General features: G+C 35.0%; 1 protein-coding gene across 1 annotated transcript; it reads left to right on the top strand.

Moving 5' to 3' along the window:
• The first annotated feature begins 2,236 nt into the window (after positions 1–2,236).
• ALB (albumin) lies at positions 2,237–19,223 on the top strand. The gene is made up of 15 exons (XM_517233.8): positions 2,237–2,369; positions 3,073–3,130; positions 4,596–4,728; positions 6,557–6,768; positions 7,316–7,448; positions 8,277–8,374; positions 9,956–10,085; positions 11,381–11,595; positions 12,994–13,126; positions 14,219–14,316; positions 15,494–15,632; positions 16,050–16,273; positions 17,474–17,606; positions 18,221–18,288; positions 19,059–19,223. The coding sequence occupies exons 1-14, from the start codon at positions 2,291–2,293 to the stop codon at positions 18,263–18,265; spliced, it is 1,830 nt and encodes a 609-aa protein (XP_517233.3). The 5' UTR covers positions 2,237–2,290; the 3' UTR covers positions 18,266–18,288; positions 19,059–19,223.
• Positions 19,224–20,477: the final 1,254 nt, after the last annotated feature.

The raw sequence follows: 20,477 nt of genomic DNA, 5'->3' as shown, positions 1-20,477 counted from the left end.
CTGGCACACGGTGAAACCTCGTCTCTACTAAAGATACAAAAAACTAGCCGGGCATGGTGGCGGGCACCTGTAGTCCCAGTTTCTTGGGAGGCTGAGGCAGAAGAATGGCGTGAACTCGGGAGGCGGAGCTTGCAAGTGAGCCGAGATAGTGCCACTGCACTCCAGTCTGGGCGAAAGAGCGAGACTCCATCTCAAAAAAAAAAAAAAAAAAAAAAAAAGAAAAGATTGTTTTATGTTTCATCAATTTTGTTTTAAAGCTAGAGCTATTCATTAGATATAGGAAAATCAATTCAAAGTTTCTATTCAGTCATGATGAATTTGAGATTTTTTTAGGTTTCTTTGTATTTAACAATATATTACATTATAATGTGGTGAAAACTAAATGGACTAATATTACTCTTTTCATTTGTTAAATGAAAAAGTATGCACAAAGTATATGTGAGAGTGACAAAGGCCTGAATTTGTCAATTAGTAACAATTGTATTCAACAGTAAGGATTTTATGTTTGGGTAGGCCTTTCCCAGGGACTTCTACAAGGAAAAAGCTAGAGTTGGTTACTGACTTCTAATAAATAATGCCTACAATTTCTAGGAAGTTAAAAGTTGACATAATTTATCCAAGAAAGAATTATTTTGTTAGAATAGTTTCTTTTTTCTTTTCAGATGTAGGTTTTTCTGGCTTTAGAAAAAATGCTTGTTTTTCTTCAATGGAAAATAGGCATACTTGTTTTATGTCTGTTCATCTGTAGTCAGAAAGACAAGTCTGGTATTTCCTTTCAGGACTCCCTTGAGTCATTAAAAAAAATCTTCCTATCTATCTATGTATCTATCATCCATCTAGCTTTGATTTTTTCCTCTTCTGTGCTTTATTAGTTAATTAGTACCCATTTCTGAAGAAGAAATAAAATAACAGAAGATTATAGAAAATAATTTCTTTCATTGTAAGACTGAATAGAAAAAATTTTCTTTCATTATAAGACTGAGTAGAAAAAATAATACTTTGTTAATCTCTGTGCCTCTATGTGCCATGAGGAAATTTGACTGCTGGTTTTGACTGACTTAGTTATTTAATTAAGTAAAATAACTGGCTTAGTACTAATTATTGTTCTGTAGTATCAGAGAAAGTTGTTTTTCCTACTGGTTGAGCTCAGTAGTTCTTCATATTCTGAGCAAAAGGGCAGAGGTAGGATAGCTTTTCTGAGGTAGAGATAAGAACCTTGGGTAGGGAAGGAAGATTTATGAAATATTTAAAAAATTATTCTTCCTTTGCTTTGTTTTTAGACATAATGTTAAATTTATTTTGAAATTTAAAGCAACATAAAAGAACATGTGATTTTTCTACTTATTGAAAGAGAGAAAGGAAAAAAAATATGAAACGGGGATGGAAAGAATCCTATGCCTGGTGAAGGTCAAGGGTTCTCATAACCTACAGAGAATTTGGGGTCAGCCTGTCCTATTGTATATTATGGCAAAGATAATCATCATCTCATTTGGGTCCATTTTCCTCTCCATCTCTGCTTAACTGAAGATCCCATGAGATATACTCACACTCAATCTAAATAGCCTATCTCAGGGCTTGAATCACATGTGGGCCACAGCAGGAATGGGAACATGGAATTTCTAAGTCCTATCTTACTTGTTATTGTTGCTATGTCTTTTTCTTAGTTTGCACCTGAGGCAACATCAGCTTTTTCAGACAGAATGGCTTCGGAATAGTAAAAAAGACACAGAAGCCCTAAAATATGTATGTATGTATATGTGTGTGTGCATGCGTGAATACTTGTGTGTAAATTTTTCATTATCTATAGATAAAAGCACACTTGGAATTAGCAATAGATGCAATTTGGGACTTAACTCTTTTGGTATGTCTTATTTCTAAGCAAAGTATTTAGTTTGGTTAGTAATTACTAAACACTGAGAACTAAATTGCAAACACCGAGAACTAAAATATTCAAGTGGGAAATTACAGTTAAAGACCATGGTAATGAATAAAAGGTACAAATCGTTTAAACTCTTATGTAAAATTTGGTAAGATGTTTTACACAACTTTAATACATTGACAAGGTCTTGTGGAGAAAACAGTTCCAGATGGTAAATATACACAAGGGATTTAGTCAAACAATTTTTTGGCAAGAATATTATGAATTTTGTAATCGGTTGGCAGCCAATGAAATACAAAGATGAGTCTAGTTAATAATCTACAATTATTGGTTAAAGAAGTATATTAGTGCTAATTTCCCTCCGTTTGTCCTAGCTTTTCTCTTCTGTCAACCCCACACGCCTTTGGCACAATGAAGTGGGTAACCTTTATTTCCCTTCTTTTTCTCTTTAGCTCGGCTTATTCCAGGGGTGTGTTTCGTCGAGATGCACGTAAGAAATCCATTTTTCTATTGTTCAACTTTTATTCTATTTTCCCAGTAAAATAAAGTTTTAGTAAACTCTGCATCTTTAAAGAATTATTTTGGCATTTATTTCTCAAATGGCATAGTATTTTGTATTTGTGAAGTCTTACAAGGTTATCTTATTAATAAAATTCAAACATCCTAGGTAAAAAAAAAAAGGTCAGAATTGTTTAGTGACTGTAATTTTCTTCTGCGCACTAAGGAAAGTGCAAAGTAACTTAGAGTGACTTAAACTTCACAGAATAGAGTTGAAGATTGAATTCATAACTATCCCAAAGACCTATCCATTGCACTATGCTTTATTTAAAAACCACAAAACCTGTGCTGTTGATCTCATAAATAGAACTCGTACTTATGTTTACTTTCATTTTAGCCTTCTTGGTTGCTGTTGATAGACACTAAAAGAGTATTAGATATTATCTAAGTTTGAATATAAGGCTATAAATATTTAATAATTTTAAAAATAGTATTCTTGGTAATTAAATTATTCTTCTGTTTAAAGGCAGAAGAAATAATTCACCATCATCCTGAGTTTTTCTGTAGGAATCAGAGCCCAATATTTTGAAACAAATGCATAATCTAAGTCAAATGGAAAGAAATATAAAAAGTAACATTATTACTTCTTGTTTTCTTCAGTATTTAACAATCCTTTTTTTTCTTCCCTTGCCCAGACAAGAGTGAGGTTGCTCATCGGTTTAAAGATTTGGGAGAAGAAAATTTCAAAGCCTTGTAAGTTAAAATATTGATGAATCAAATTTAATGTTTCTAATAGTGTTGTTTATTATTCTAAAGTGCTTATATTTCCTTGTCATCAGGGTTCAGATTCTAAAACAGTGCTGTCTAGTAGAGTTTTCTGCGTTGAGGAAGATATTCTGTATCTGGGCTATCCAATAAGGTAGTCACTGGTCACATGGCTGTTGAGTACTTCAAATATGACAAGTGCAACTGAGAAACAAAAACTTAAATTGTATTTAACTGTAGTTAATTTGAATGTATATAGTCACATGTGGCTAATGGCTACTGTATTGGACAGTACAGCTCTGGAACTTGCTTGGTGGAAAGGACTTTAATATAAGTTTCCTTTGGTGGCTTACCCACTAAATCTTCTTTACATAGCAAGCATTCCTGTGCTTAGTTGGGAATATTTAATTTTTTTTTTTTTTTTTTTTAAGACAGGGTCTCACTCTGTCGCCCAGGCTGGAGTGCAGTGGCGCGATCTCGGCTCACTGCAAACTCCGCCTCCCGGGTTCACGCCATTCTCCTGCCTCAGCCTCCCTAGTAGCTGGGACTACAGGCGCCCGCCATCACGCCCGGCTAATTTTTTGTATTTTTAGTAGAGATGGGGTTTCACCGTGTGCCAGGATGGTCTCAATCTCCTGACATCGTGATCTGCCAACCTCAGCTTCCCAAAGTGCTGGGATTACAGGTGTGAGCCACCGCGCCCGGCCTATTTAAATATTTTTTAATCTAGTAAAAAATGAGAAAATAGTTTGTTTTTTTAAAAGTCTACCTAATCCTACAGGCTAATTAAAGACGTGTGTGGGGATCAGGTGCGGTGGTTTACACCTGTAATCCCAGCACTTTGGAAGGCTGATGCAGGAGGATTGCTTGAGCCCAGGAGTTCAAGACCAGCCTGGGCAAGTATCTTTAAAAAAAACAAAACAAACAAACAAAAAAATTAGGCATGGTGGCACATGCCTGTAGTCCTAGCTACTTAGGAGGCTGACGTAGGAGGATCGTTTGGACCTGAGAGGTCAAGGCTACAGTGAGCCATGATTGTGCCACTGCACTCCAGCCTGGGTGACAGAGTGAGACTCTGTCTCAAAAAAGAAAAAAGGAAATGTGTGGGATTTGTTTTAGTTTTAAGTAATTCTAAGGATTTTTAAAATGCCTAGTCTTGACAATTAGATCTATTTGGCATACAATTTGCTTGCTTAATCTATGTGTGTGCATAGATCTACTGACACACGCATACATATAAACATTAGGGAACTACCATTCTCTTTGCGTAGGAAGTCACATATGCCTATCTAGGCCTCAGATCATACCTGATATGAATAGGCTTTCTGGATAATGGTGAAGAAGATGTATAAAAGATAGAACCTATACCCATAGATGATTTGTTCTCTAGCGTAGCAACCTGTTACATATTAAAGTTTTATTATACTACATTTTTCTACATCCTTTGTTTCAGGGTGCTGGTTGCCTTTGCTCAGTATCTTCAGCAGTGTCCATTTGAAGATCATGTAAAATTAGTGAATGAAGTAACTGAATTTGCAAAAACATGTGTTGCTGATGAGTCAGCTGAAAATTGTGACAAATCACTTGTAAGTACATTCTAATTTTGGAGATTCTTTCTTCTGTTTGAAGTAATCCCAGGCATTTCAAAGGAATTTTTTTTAAGTTTTCTCAATTATTATTAAGTGTCCTGATTTGTAAGAAACACTAAAAAGTTGCTCATAGACTGATAAGCCATTGTTTCTTTTGTGTTAGAGATGCTTTAGCTATGTCCACAGTTTTAAAATCATTTCTTTATTGAGACCAAACACAACAGTCATGGTGTATTTAAATGGCAATTTGTCATTTGTAAACACCTCTTTTTAAAATTTGAGGTTTGGTTTCTTTTTGTAGAGGCTAATAGGGATATGATAGCATGTATTTATTTATTTATTTATCTTATTTTATTATAGTAAGAACCCTTAACATGAGATCTACCCCCTTACATTTTTAAGTGTACAATCCATTATTGTTAACTAGGGGTACACTGTTGTATAGCTTACTCATCTTGCTGTATTAAAACTTTGTGCCCATTGATTAGTAACCCCTCGTTTCGTCCTCCCCCAGCCACTGGCAACCATCATTATACTCTTTGATTCTATGAGTTTGACTACTTTAGCTACCTTATATAAGTGGTATTATGTACTGTTTATCTTTTTATGACTGACTTATTTCCCTTAGCATAGTGCATTCAAAGTCCAACCATGTTGTTGCCTATTGCAGAATTTCCTTCTTTTCAAGGCTGAATAATATTCCAGTGCATGTGTGTACCACATTTTCTTTATCCATTAATTTGTTGATAGACATTTAGGTTGGTTTTCTACATCTTGACTATCATGAATAGTGTTGCAATGAACACAGGAGAGCTACTATCTCTTAGAGATGATATCATGGTTTTTATCATCAGAAAACACCAACTGATTTCTATGCTAATTTTGTTACCTGGGTGGAATAATAGTACAGCTATATATTCCTCATTTTAGATATCTTTGTATTTCTACATACAATAAAAAAGCAGAGTACTTAGTCATGTTGAAGAACTTTAAACTTTTAGTATTTCCAGATCAATCTTCAAAACAAGGACAGGTTTATCTTTCTCTCACCACTCAATCTATATATACCTCTTGTGGGCAAGGCCAGTTTTTATCACTGGAGCCTTTCCCCTTTTTATTATGTACCTCTCCCTCACAGCAGAGTCAGGACTTTAACTTTACACAATACTATGGTTCTACATATGAAATCTTAAAAATACATAAAAATTAATAAATTCTATCTAGAGTAGTATATTTTCCCTGGGGTTACAGTTACTTTCATAATAAAAATTAGAGATAAGGAAAGGGCTCATTTATTGGAAAGTGATTTTAGGTAACATTTCTGGAAGAAAAATGTCTATATCTTAATAGTCACTTAATATATGATGGATTGTGTTACTCCTCAGTTTTCAATGGCATATACTAAAACATGGCCCTCTAAAAAGGGAGCAAATGAAATGAGAAACTCTCTGAATGTTTTTCTCCCCTAGGTGAATTCACCTGCTGCTTAGAAGCTTATTTTTTCTTGATTTCTGTTATAATGATTGCTCTTACCCTTTAGTTTTAAGTTTCAAAATAGGAGTCATATAACTTTCCTTAAAGCTATTGACTGTCTTTTTGTCCTGTTTTATTCATCATGAGTTATAGTGTGACAGTTAATTCTTATGAAAATTATATAGAGATGGTTAAATCATCAGAAACTCTAAACCTCGATTGGGAGGGGAAGCAGATTTTTAAATGATTTCCTGACCAAGCTTAACCAGTATATTAAATCCTTTGTACTGTTCTTTGGCTATAAAGAAAAAAGGTACTGTCCAGCTACTGAAACCTGCTTTCTTCCATTTAGCATACCCTTTTTGGAGACAAATTATGCACAGTTGCAACTCTTCGTGAAAAATATGGTGAAATGGCTGACTGCTGTGCAAAACAAGAACCTGAGAGAAATGAATGCTTCTTGCAACACAAAGATGACAACCCAAACCTCCCCCGATTGGTGAGACCAGAGGTTGATGTGATGTGCACTGCTTTTCATGACAATGAAGGGACATTTTTGAAAAAGTAAGTAATCAGATGTTTATAGTTCAAAATTAAAAAGTGTGGAGTAACTCCATAGGCCAACACTCTATAAAAATTACCATAACAAAAATATTTTCAACCTTAAGACTTGGAAGTTTTGTTATGATGATTTTTTAAAGAAGTAGTATTTGATACCACAAAATTCTACACAGCAAAAAATATGATCAAAGATATTTTGAAGTTTATTGAAACAGGATACAATCTTTCTGAAAAATTTAAGATAGACAAATTATTTAATGTATTATGAAGATATGTATATATGGTTGTTATAATTGATTTCGTTTTAGTCAGCAACATTATATTGCCAAAATTTAACCATTTATGCGCACACACACACACACACACACTTAACCCTTTTTTCCACATACTTAAAGAATGACAGAGACAAGACCATCATGTGCAAATTGAGCTTAATTGGTTAATTAGATATCTTTGGATTCTGGTGGTTCTGGGGAGAATGTCGATTACAATTATTTCTGTAATATTGTCTGCTATAGAAAAGTGACTGTTTTTCTTTTTCAAAATTTAGATACTTATATGAAGTTGCCAGAAGACATCCTTACTTTTATGCCCCAGAACTCCTTTTCTTTGCTGAAAGGTATAAAGCTGCTTTTACAGAATGTTGCCAAGCTGCTGATAAAGCTGCCTGCCTGTTGCCAAAGGTATTATACAAAAGAATAGAAAAAAAGAGTTCATTATCCAATCTGATTTTGTCCATTTTGTGGCTAGATTTAGGGAACCTGAGTGTCTGATACAAACTTTCCGACATGGTCAAAAAAGCCTTCCTTTTATCTGTCTTGAAAATCTTTCATCTTTGAAGGTCTACACTCTCATTTCTTCTTTTAAGATTTGCCAATGATGATCTGTCAGAGGTAATCACTGTGCATGTGTTTAAAGATTTCACCACTTTTTATGGTGGTGATCACTATAGTGAAATACTGAAACTTGTTTGTCAAATTGCACAGCAAGGGGCCACAGTTCTTGTTTATCTTTTCATGATAATTTTTAGTAGGGAAGGAATTCAAAGCAGAGAATTTTACTGCATCTAGATGCCTGAGTTCATGCATTCATTCCGTAAATATATGTTATGGAATGCTTTATTTTCTTTTCTGAGGAGTTTACTGATGTTGGTGGAGGAGAGACTGAAATGAATTATACACAAAATTTAAAAATTAGCAAAATTGCAGCCCCTGGGATATTAGCGTACTCTTTCTCTGACTTTTCTCCCACTTTTAAGGCTCTTTTTCCTGGCAATGTTTCCAGTTGGTTTCTAACTACATAGGGAATTCTGCTGTGACCAGAATGATCGAATGATCTTTCCTTTTCTAACAGAGCAAAATCATTATTCGCTAAAGGGAGTACGTGGGAATTTAGGCATAAATTATGCCTTCAAAATTTAATTTGGCACAGTCTCATCTGAGCTTATGGAGGGGTGGGTGTCTCATGTAGAGTTTTTCTTCTAATTTTCATCAAATTATTCCTTTTTGTAGCTCGATGAACTTCGGGATGAAGGGAAGGCTTCGTCTGCCAAACAGAGACTCAAGTGTGCCAGTCTCCAAAAATTTGGAGAAAGAGCTTTCAAAGCATGGTAAATATTTTTAAACATAGTTAGCATCTTTATAACGATGTAAATGATAATGCTTCAGTGACAAATTGTACATTTTTATGTATTTTGCAAAGTGCTGTCAAATACATTTCTTTGGTTGTCTAACAGAACTCTAATAGAGGTAAAAATCAGAATATCAATGACAATTTGACGTTATTTTTAATCTTTTCTTTTCTAAATAGTTGAATAATTTAGAGGATGCTGTCCTTTTTGTCCTAAAAAAAGGGACAGATATTTAAGTTCTATTTATTTATAAAATCTTGGACTCTTATTCTAATGGTTCATTATTTTTATAGAGCTGTAGGCATGGTTCTTTATTTAATTTTTTAAAGTTATTTTTAATTTTTGTGGATACAGAGTAGGTATACATATTTACGGGGTATATGAGATATTTTGATATAAGTATACAACATATATAATCCCTTTATTTAATTTTATCTTCCCCCCAATGATCTAAAACTATTTGCTTGTCCTTTTATGTCTTATAGTTAAATTCAGTCACCAACTAAGTTGAAGTTACTTCTTATTTTTGCATAGCTCCAGCTCTGATCTTCATCTCACGTTTTTGCCTGAGCCTCTGTTTTCATATTACTTAGTTGGTTCTGGGAGCATACTTTAATAGCCGAGTCAAGAAAAATACTAGCTGCCCCGTCACCCACACTCCTCACCTGCTAGTCAACAGCAAATCAACACAGCAGGAGATAAAATGAAAATAATAGACATTATGCATGCTCTGTAGAAACTGTCAATTGAACTGTATTTGCTCATCATTCCTACCATCTACACCACCAAAATCAACCAAATTTATGAAAAAAAACAGCCCCAACATAAAATTATACACAGATAAACAGGCTATGATTGGTTTTGGGAAAGAAGTCTCCTTTACCCGATTTAGGCAACTGTGAAATGACTAGAGAATGAAGAAAATTAGACGTTTACATCTTGTCATAGAGTTTGAAGATAGTGCTGGATCTTTCTTTTTATAAGTAAGATCAATAAAAACTCCCTCATTCTGTAGAAGTTATGATTTCTTTTCTAAGAGACCTTTAGAAGTCAGAAAAAATGTGTTTCAATTGAGAAAAAAGATAACTGGAGTTTGTGTAGTACTTCCCAGATTATAAAATGCTTTTGTATGTATTATCTAATTTAATCCTCAAAACTTCTTCAATTTAGCATGTTGTATGACATTGCAGAGGCTGAAGCTCAGAGAGGCTGAGCCCTCTGCTAACAAGTCCTACTGCTAACAAGTGATAAAGCCAGAGCTGGAAGTCACATCTGGACTCCAAACCTGATGCTTCTCAGCTTGTTGCCCCTTTTAGAGTTCCTTTTTAATTTCTGCTTTTATGACTTGCTAGATTTCTACCTACCACACACACTCTTAAATGGATAATTCTGCCCTAAGGATAAGTGATTACCATTTGGTTCAGAAGTAGAACTAATGAATTTTAAAAATTATTTCTGTATGTCCATTTTGAATTTTCTTATGAGAAATAGTATTTGCCTAGTGCTTTCATATAAAATATCGCATGATAATACCATTTTGATTGGCGATTTTCTTTTTAGGGCAGTAGCTCGCCTGAGCCAGAGATTTCCCAAAGCTGAGTTTGCAGAAGTTTCCAAGTTAGTGACAGATCTTACCAAAGTCCACACGGAATGCTGCCATGGAGATCTGCTTGAATGTGCTGATGACAGGGTAAAGAGTCGTCGATATGCTTTTTGGTAGCTTGCATGCTCAAGTTGGTAGAATGGATGCGTTTGGTATCATTGGTGATAGCTGACAGTGGGTTGAGATTGTCTTCTGTGCTTTCATCTGCCCTATCTTCAATCTTTCCCTGCCTATGGTGGTGGTACCTTTCTGTTTTTAACCTGGCTATAAATTACCAGATAAACCCATTCACTGATTTGTAACTCCTTTCAGTCATGCTCTAACTGTAAATGAAGGCTTAAACTGAAGTAGAACAGTTACAAGGTTTTACTTGGCAGAACGTCTTGCAAGGTAGATGTCTAAGAAGATTTTTTTTTTCTTTTTTTAAGACAGAGTTTCGCTCTTGTTTCCCAGGCTGGGGTGCAATGGTGTGATCTTGGCTCAGCGCAACCTCTGCCTCCTGGGTTCAAGTGATTCTCATGCCTCAGCCTCCAAAGTAGCTGGGATCACAGGCATGCGCCACCACACCTGGCTAATTTTGTATTTTTAGTAGAGGCGGGGTTTCACCATATTGTCCAGACTGGTCTCGAACTCCTGACCTCAGGTGATCCACCCGCCTTGGCCTCCCAAAGTGCTGGGATTACAGGCATGAGCCACCTTGCCCAGCCTAAGAAGATTTTTTGAGGGAGGTAGGTGGACTTGGAGAAGGTCACCACTTGAAGAGATTTTTGGAAATGATGTATTTTTCTTCTCTATATTCCTTCCCTTAATTAACTCTGTTTGTTAGATGTGCAAATATTTGGAATGATATCTCTTTTCTCAAAACTTATAATATTTTCTTTCTCCCTTTCTTCAAGATTAAACTTATGGGCAAATACTAGAATCCTAATCTCTCATGGCACTTTCTGGAAAATTTAAGGCGGTTATTTTATATATGTAAGCAGGGCCTATGACTATGATCTTGACTCATTTTTCAAAAATCTTCTATATTTTATTTAGTTATTTGGTTTCAAAAGGCCTGCACTTAATTTTGGGGGATTATTTGGAAAAACAGCATTGAGTTTTAATGAAAAAAACTTAAATGCCCTAACAGTAGAAACATAAAATTAATAAATAACTGAGCTGAGCACCTGCTACTGATTAGTCTATTTTAATTAAGTGGGAATGTTTTTGTAGTCCTATCTACATCTCCAGGTTTAGGAGCAAACAGAGTATGTTCATAGAAGGAATATGTGTATGGTCTTAGAATACAATGAATATGTTCTGCCAACTTAATAAAGGTCTGAGGAGAAAGTGTAGCAATGTCAATTCGTGTTGAACAATTTCCACCAACTTACTTATAGGCGGACCTTGCCAAGTATATCTGTGAAAATCAAGATTCGATCTCCAGTAAACTGAAGGAATGCTGTGAAAAACCTCTGTTGGAAAAATCCCACTGCCTTGCCGAAGTGGAAAATGATGAGATGCCTGCTGACTTGCCTTCATTAGCTGCTGATTTTGTTGAAAGTAAGGAAGTTTGCAAAAACTATGCTGAGGCAAAGGATGTCTTCCTGGGCATGTAAGTAGATAAGAAATTATTCTTTTATAGCTTTGGCATGACCTCACAACTTAGGATAGTCTAGGCTTTTCTGTGGAGTTGCTACAGTTTCCCTGCTGCCCAGAATGTTTCTTCATCCTTCCCTTTCCCAGGCTTTAACAATTTTTGAAATAGTTAATTAGTTGAATACATTGTCATAAAATAATACATGTTCATGGCAAAAGCTCAACATTCCTTACTCCTTAGGGGTATTTCTGAAAATACGTCTAGAAACATTTTGTGTATATATAAATTATGTATACTTCAGTCATTCATTCCAAGTATATTTCTTGAACATCTATAATATATGTGTGTGACTATGTATTGCCTGTCTATCTAACTAATCTAATCTAATCTAGTCTATCTATCTAATCTATGCAATGATAGCAAAGAAGTATAAAAAGAAATATAGAGTCTGACACCAGGTGCTTTATATTTGGTGAAAAGACCAGAAGTTCAGTATAATGGCAATATGGTAGGCAACTCAATTACAAAATAAATGTTTATATATTGTCAGAAGTTGTGGTGATAAACTGCATTTTTGTTGTTGGATTATGATAATGCACTAAATAATATTTCCTAAAATTATGTACCCTACAAGATTTCACTCATACAGAGAAGAAAGAGAATATTTTAAGAACATATCTCTACCCGTCTATTTATCAGAATCCTTTTGAGATGTAGTTTAAATCAAACAAAATGTTAATAAAAATAACAGGTATCATTCATCAAAGACTTCATATGTGCCAAGCAGTGTGTGCTTTGTGTAGATTATGTCATATAGTTCTCATAATCCACCTTCCGAGACAGATACTATTTATTTTTTGAGACAGAGTTTTACTCTTGTTGCCCAGGCTGGAGTGCAATGGTGCCATCTCGGCTCACCACAACCTCCACCTCCCAGGTTCAAGCGATTCTCCTGCCTCAGCCTCCTGGGATTACGGGCATGCACCACCATGCCTGGCTAATTTTGTATTTTTAGTAGAGATGGGGTTTCACCATGTTGGTCAGACTGGTCTCAAACTCCTGACCTCTGGTGATCTGCCTGCCTCAGCCTCCTAAAGTGCTGGGATTACAGGCGTGAGCCACTGTGCCCAGCTGACAGATACTATTATTATTTCCATTCTACCGAGAAGGAGACTAAGGCTCTGATCATTTAAATAAGTTGCCTAAGGTGATGCAGTGATATAAGTAGCAGAGCTAGGAATTGAGCCTTAGTAACTTTAACTCTGGACCCCAAGTCCTTAGCTACTAAGCTTTACTGCATGGGGTTTAGTCAAATTAAGACTTTTGGAATATGAGTTACTTTTGAGATTAGCTTTGTGATATTTTTTGTGCTCATTTGTCCAACAAAGTCTATTTTATTTTCATCTTAATTAGGTTTTTGTATGAATATGCAAGAAGGCATCCTGATTACTCTGTCGTGCTGCTGCTGAGACTTGCCAAGACATATGAAACCACTCTAGAGAAGTGCTGTGCCGCTGCAGATCCTCATGAATGCTATGCCAAAGTGGTAGGTTTATTGTTGGAAAAAAATGTAGTTCTTTGACTGATGATTCCAATAATGAGAAAGAAAAATAATGCAAGAATGTAAAATGATATACAGTGCAATTTAGGTCTTTTCTTGAGATGGTTTCAATTCTGGAATCTTAAACATGAAAGAAAAAGTAGCCTTAGAATGATTAACAAAATTTAGACTAGTTAGAATAGAAAGATCTGAATAGAGCAATCTCTAAAAAATTTTGATCTTTTTTTCTCTTTTTCACAATCCTGAGAACAAAAAAAAAATTAAATTTAAATGTTAATTAGAAGATATTTAACTTAGATGTAAAGTGAGTTAACCTGATTCCAGGATTAATCAAGTACTAGAATTAGTATCTTATGGCAAATTATAGAACCTATCCCTTTAGAATATTTTCAAATCTTTTTGAGGATGTTTAGGAATAGTTTTACAAGAAATTAAGTTAGGAGAGGAAATCTGTTCTGGAGGATTTTTAGGGTTCCCACTAGCATATGTAATGGTTTCTGAACTATTCAGAATCAGAGAAAACTCATTTTTCCCGCTTTCAAGAAGCTACTGTATGCCAGGCGCCATGCACAAACAATGACCAACGTAAAATCTCTCATTTTGGAGAGCCTGGAATCTAACTGGAAAGGTGAACTAATAATAATAATAATATGTACAATCATAGCCATCATTTATTAAACTTTTATTATATGCAAGGCACTGTTTAATTTCATTAGCTTACCTGGTTTACAGAGCAGCTCTATGAGATGAGTGCCATCTTTGCCCCTATTTTAGGGATAAGGATTCTGAAATGTGGAGATGGTAAGTAAAATTGCACAACTGAAGAATGAGTTACATGACTTGGCTCAAATACTGGTCATTGAACTCCAGAGCCTGAATATTCTTAACCACTTACATGATGCAAGCTCACCAAATAAATAGTTTGAATGTATTGTGACAGAGCGGCATTGATATTCATCTATTCGTGTGGCTTTGAGTAGGAAGAAGAAAGGATATCATTCTGACCAGAGGGGTGAAAAACAACCTGCATCTGATCCTGAGGCATAATACTATTAACACAATTCTTTTATGTTTCAGTTCGATGAATTTAAACCTCTTGTGGAAGAGCCTCAGAATTTAATCAAACAAAATTGTGAGCTTTTTGAGCAGCTTGGAGAGTACAAATTCCAGAATGCGTAAGTAATTTTTATTGACTGATTTTTTTAATCAATTTGTAATTATTTAAGACTTAATATATGAGCCACCTAGCATAGAACTTTTAAGAATGAAAATACACTGCATATTTCTAATCACTCTTTGTCAAGAAAGATAGGAGAGGAGAGATAAAATAGTTGATGGGGTGGAGAGGTCTATATCTGAATGTAGTCTAAAAATTGTTCTCTTAAGATTGGAAGTATGTAGGCTGGGAGGGTAAATACCAAATCTTGGTATATCAGAACTGAGCATGTCCCTTGAAGGTTAAGAAATAGTTAATGGGCAAATAGAGCATGGCAGTATTTTGTAGAGCAGCAAGTAGTAGGCCTTGAATAGATGTCGCTCAAAAAGTAATATGTAAGCTGAACACAAAAATGTAACAAATGAATTTAGATACATATTTGAATATTAAATTCAGGTTGTTTGGGAGATGCACCTAGTCTTTGATGGTTAAACCTTTCCCTCCATAGAAGAGACAGAGACAAAATGGCTTGCTGGACTAATGTCCCATTTCAATAGAGTCTTATCTATGAAGGTTAAAAACAAGAAGAGACATATTATACAGTAGATATTTATTGTGTGGCTCATACACATGGTGCTCTTCTGATTATGGATTTTAGAGATAATAACAGTGAACAAGACATAGTTTCTTCCCTCGAGTAGATTAAAGTCATACATTGACTTTTAATGGTGACTGGCATTCTTAATACATGATTATTATATATTAGGTACCATGTCAGATTAATTATAATACTTTACTACTTTTAATTTAACCCTTGAACTATCCCTATTGAGTCAGATATATTTCCTTCCATTTTCTACTTGTATCTTTCAAGTTTAGCATATGCTGATATATATGAAGCTCTCTCCAGGTTTTATTGAAAGAAGAAATTAATAAATTTATTAATGTCACTGAATTAGGTAACTCACTTTCCCAAGATTATGCAAGTGGTACAGGTGGAACTCAAAGCCAAGTTTAACTAGTTGTTCAGGAGAACGTTTTCTACCCTCCACTAACCCACTACTCTGCAGATGGAGATAATATGATGAATGGAACATAGCAACATCTTAGTTGATTCCGGCCAAGTGTTCTCTGTTTTAACTACTATGTTAGACAGTTTCTTGCCTTGCTGAAAACACATGACTTCTTTTTTTCAGGCTATTAGTTCGTTACACCAAGAAAGTACCCCAAGTGTCAACTCCAACTCTTGTAGAGGTCTCAAGAAACCTAGGAAAAGTGGGCAGCAAATGTTGTAAACATCCTGAAGCAAAAAGAATGCCCTGTGCAGAAGACTATGTGAGTCTTTAAAAAAATATAATAAATTAATAATGAAAAAATTTTACCTTTAGATATTGATAATGCTAGCTTTCATAAGCAAAAGGAAGTAATGTGTGTGTGTGCATGTTTGTGTGCATGTGTGTGTGCACGCACGTGTGTGTATGTGTGATATTGGCAGTCAGGGCCCTGAGGATGATAATTTTTTTTTTTTTTTGAGACAGAGTCTCGCTTTGTTGTCCAGGCTGGAGTGCAGTGGTGCCATCTCGGCTCACTGCAACCTCCGCCTCCCAGGTTCAAGCGATTCTCCTGCCTCAGCCTCCCAAGTAGCTGGGACTACAGGTGCATGCCACCATGCCTGGCTAATTTTTTGTATTTTTAGTAGAAAATTTTCAGCTTCGCCTCTTTTGAATTTCTACTCTCCTGCCTGTTCTTTAGCTATCCGTGGTGCTGAACCAGTTATGTGTGTTGCATGAGAAAACGCCAGTCAGTGACAGAGTCACCAAATGCTGCACAGAATCCTTGGTGAACAGGCGACCATGCTTTTCAGCTCTGGAAGTCGATGAAACATACGTTCCCAAAGAGTTTAATGCTGAAACATTCACCTTCCATGCAGATATATGCACACTTTCTGAGAAGGAGAGACAAATCAAGAAACAAACGTGAGGAGTATTTCATTACTGCATGTATTTGTAGTCTTGATAGCAAGAACTGTCAATTCAAGCTAGCAACTTTTTCCTGAAGTAGTGATTATATTTCTTAGAGGAAAGTATTGGAGTGTTGCCCTTATTATGCTGATAAGAATAAAATGAATACCAGAATAAAATGAATAACTTTTTAAAGACAAATCCTCTGTTATAATATTGCTAAAATTATTCAGAGTAATATTGTGGATTAAAGCCACAATAGAATAACATGTTAGGCCATATTCAGTAGAAAAAGATGAACAATTAACTGATAAATTTGTGCACATGGCAAATTAGTTAATAGGAACCATAGGAGAATTTATTTCTAGATGTAAATAATTATTTTAAGTTTGCCCTATGGTGGCCCCACACATGAGACAAACCCCCAAGATGTGACTTTTGAGAATGAGACTTGGATAAAAAACATGTAGAAATGCAAGCCCTGAAGCTCAACTCCCTATTGCTATCACAGGGGTTATAATTGCATAAAATTTAGCTATAGAAAGTTGCTGTCATCTCTTGTGGGCTGTAATCATCGTCTAGGCTTAAGAGTAATATTGCAAAACCTGTCATGCCCACACAAATCTCTCCCTGGCATTGTTGTCTTTGCAGATGTCAGTGAAAGAGAACCAGCAGCTCCCATGAGTTTGGATAGCCTTATTTTCTATAGCCTCCCCACTATTAGCTTTGAAGGGAGCAAAGTTTAAGAACCAAATATAAAGATTCTCATCTTTATAGATGAGAAAAATTTTAAATAAAGTCCAAGATAATTAAATTTTTAAGGATCATTTTTAGCTCTTTAATAGCAATAAAACTCAGTATGACATAATATGGCACTTCCAAAATCTGAATAATATATAATTGCAATGACATACTTCTTTCCAGAGATTTACTGAAAAGAGATTTGTTGACACTACATAACGTGATGAGTGGTTTATACTGATTGTTTCAGTTGGTCTTCCCACCAACTCCATGAAAGTGGATTTTATTATCCTCATCATGCAGATGAGAATATTGAGACTTATAGCGGTATGCTTGAGCCCCAAAGTACTCAGAGTTGCCTGGCTCCAAGATTTATAATCTTAAATGATGGGACTACCATCCTTACTCTCTCCATTTTTCTATACGTGAGTAATGTTTTTTCTGTTTTTTTTTTCTTTTCCCATTCAAACTCAGTGCACTTGTTGAGCTCGTGAAACACAAGCCCAAGGCAACAAAAGAGCAACTGAAAGCTGTTATGGATGATTTCGCAGCTTTTGTAGAGAAGTGCTGCAAGGCTGACGATAAGGAGACCTGCTTTGCCGAGGAGGTACTACAGTTCTCTTCATTTTAATATGTCCAGTATTCATTTTTGTGTGTTTGGTTAGGCTAGGGCTTAGGGATTTATATATCAAAGGAGGCTTTGTACATGTGGGACAGGGATCTTATTTTACAAACAATTGTCTTACAAAATGAATAAAACAGCACTTTGTTTTTATCTCCTGCTCTATTGTGCCATACTGTTAAATGTTTATAATGCCTGTTCTGTTTCCAAATTTGTGATGCTTATGAATATTAATAGGAATATTTGTAAGGCCTGAAATATTTTGATCATGAAATCAAAACATTAATTTATTTAAACATTTACTTGAAATGTGGTGGTTTGTGATTTAGTTGATTTTATAGGCTAGTGGGAGAATTTACATTCAAATGTCTAAATCACTTAAAATTGCCCTTTATGGCCTGACAGTAACTTTTTTTTATTCATTTGGGGACAACTATGTCCGTGAGCTTCCATCCAGAGATTATAGTAGTAAATTGGAATTAAAGGATATGATGCACGTGAAATCACTTTGCAATCATCAATAGCTTCATAAATGTTAATTTTGCATCCTAATAGTAATGCTAATATTTTCCTAACATCTGTCATGTCTTTGTGTTCAGGGTAAAAAACTTGTTGCTGCAAGTCAAGCTGCCTTAGGCTTATAACATCACATTTAAAAGCATCTCAGGTAACTATATTTTGAATTTTTTAAAAAAGTAACTATAATAGTTATTATTAAAATAGCAAAGATTGACCATTTCCAAGAGCCATATAGACCAGCACCAACCACTATTCTAAACTATTTATGTATGTATATAGTAGCTTTTAAAATTCTCAAAATAGTTGCTGAGTTGGGAACCACTATTATTTCTATTTTGTAGATGAGAAAATGAAGGTAAACATCAAAGAATAGATTAAGTAATTTTCCAAAGGGTCAAAATGCAAAATTCAAACCAAAGTTTCAGTGTTGCCCATTGTCCTATTCTGACTTATATGATGCGGTACACAGAGCCATCCAAGTAAGTGATGGCTCAGCAGTGGAATACTCTGGGAATTAGGCTGAACCACATGAAAGAGTGCTTTATAGGGCAAAAACAGTTGAATATCAGTGATTTCACATGGTTCAAACTAGTAGTTCAACTCATCCTTTCCATTGGAGAATATGATGGATCTACCTTCTGTGAACTTTATAGTGAACAATCTGCTATTACATTTCCAATTCGTCAACATGCTGAGCTTTAATAGGACTTATCTTCTTATGACAACATTTATTGGTGTGTCCCCTTGCCTAGCCCAACAGAAGAATTCAGCAGCCATAAGTCTAGGACAGGCTCAAATTGTTTTCACTGGTATAAATTGCAGAAAGATGATCTAAGTAATTTGGCATTTATTTTAATAGATTTGAAAAACACATGCCATTTTACAAATAAGACTTATATTTGTCCTTTTGTTTTTCAGCCTACCATGAGAATAAGAGAAAGAAAATGAAGATCCAAAGCTTATTCATCTGTTTTTCTTTTTCGTTGGTGTAAAGCCAACACCCTGTCTAAAAAACATAAATTTCTTTAATCATTTTGCCTCTTTTCTCTGTGCTTCAATTAATAAAAAATGGAAAGAATCTAATAGAGTGGTACAGCACTGTTATTTTTCAAAGATGTGTTGCTATCCTGAAAATTCTGTAGGTTCTGTGGAAGTTCCAGTGCTCTCTCTTATTCCACTTCAGTAGAGGACTTCTAGTTTCTTGTGGGCTAACTAAATAAATCATTAATACTCTTCTAAGTTATGGATTATAAACATTCAAAATAATATTTTGACATTATGATAATTCTGAATAAAAGAACAAAAACCATGGTATAGGTAAGGAATATAAAACATGGCTTTTACCTTAGAAAAAACAATTCTAAAATTCATATGGAATCAAAAAAGAGCCTGCAGAACCAAAGTAAGGCTAAGCAAAAAGAACAAATTACCTGATTTCGAACTACACTGTAAGGCCATAGTCACCAAAACAGCAAGGTACTGGTATAAAAATAGGCACACAGACCAATGGAACAGAATAGACAACCCAGAAATAAATCCACATACTTACAGCTAACTGATCTTAGACAAAGAAAACAAAAACATAAAGTGGGGAAAGGACAACTTTTTCAACAAATGGTGCTAGGATAATTGGCAAGCACATGTAGGAGACTGAAGCTAGATCCTCATCTCTCACCTTATACAAAAATCAACTCAAGATGGATTAGGAACTTAAATCTAAGACGTAAAACTATAAAAATTCTAGAAGATAACATTGGGAAAAACCCTTCTAGATATGGGCTTAGGCAAGGATTTCATGACCAAGAACCCAAAGCAAATATAATAAAAACAAAGATAAATTGCTGGGACTTCATTAAACTAAAGAGCTTTTGCATGGCAAAAGAAACAGTCAGCTGAGTAAACAGACAACCCACAGAGTGAGAAAAAAATCTTCACAATCTATACTTCTGACAAAGGACTAATATCCAGACTCTACAATGAACACAAATCAACAAGAAAAAAAAATCCCATCAAAAAGTGGGCTAAGGACATGAATAGACAATTCTCAAAGGAAAATATACAAATTGAAAACAAACATGAAAAAATGCTCATCATCACTAATAATCACGGAAATGCAAATCAAAACCACACTGTGATACCACCTTACCTCTGCAAGAATGGCCATAATTAAAAAAATAAAAAAATAGGAGTAGATGTTGGCATGGATGCAATGAACAGGGAACACTTCTACACTGACGGTGGGAATGTAAACTAGTACAATTACTATGGAAAACAGTGTAAAGATTCCTCAAATAACTGAAATAAAACTACCATTTGATTCAATAATCCCACTACTGG

This window comes from Pan troglodytes, chromosome 3 (genome assembly GCF_028858775.2).
Source record: "Pan troglodytes isolate AG18354 chromosome 3, NHGRI_mPanTro3-v2.0_pri, whole genome shotgun sequence".
NCBI classification, from domain to species: Eukaryota; Metazoa; Chordata; class Mammalia; order Primates; family Hominidae; genus Pan; species Pan troglodytes.
This window is presented reverse-complemented; position numbering and strand designations above follow the sequence as displayed.

Excerpts from the sequence above, each read along its gene's own strand:
- ALB (XM_517233.8), top strand. The coding sequence starts at position 2,291 with ATGAAGTGGGTAACCTTTATTTCCCTTCTTTTTCTCTTTAGCTCGGCT. Across the intron at positions 3,131-4,595 it reads GAAGAAAATTTCAAAGCCTT|GGTGCTGGTTGCCTTTGCTC; the intron begins GTAAGTTAAAAT and ends CCTTTGTTTCAG. Across the intron at positions 4,729-6,556 it reads AAAATTGTGACAAATCACTT|CATACCCTTTTTGGAGACAA; the intron begins GTAAGTACATTC and ends TCTTCCATTTAG.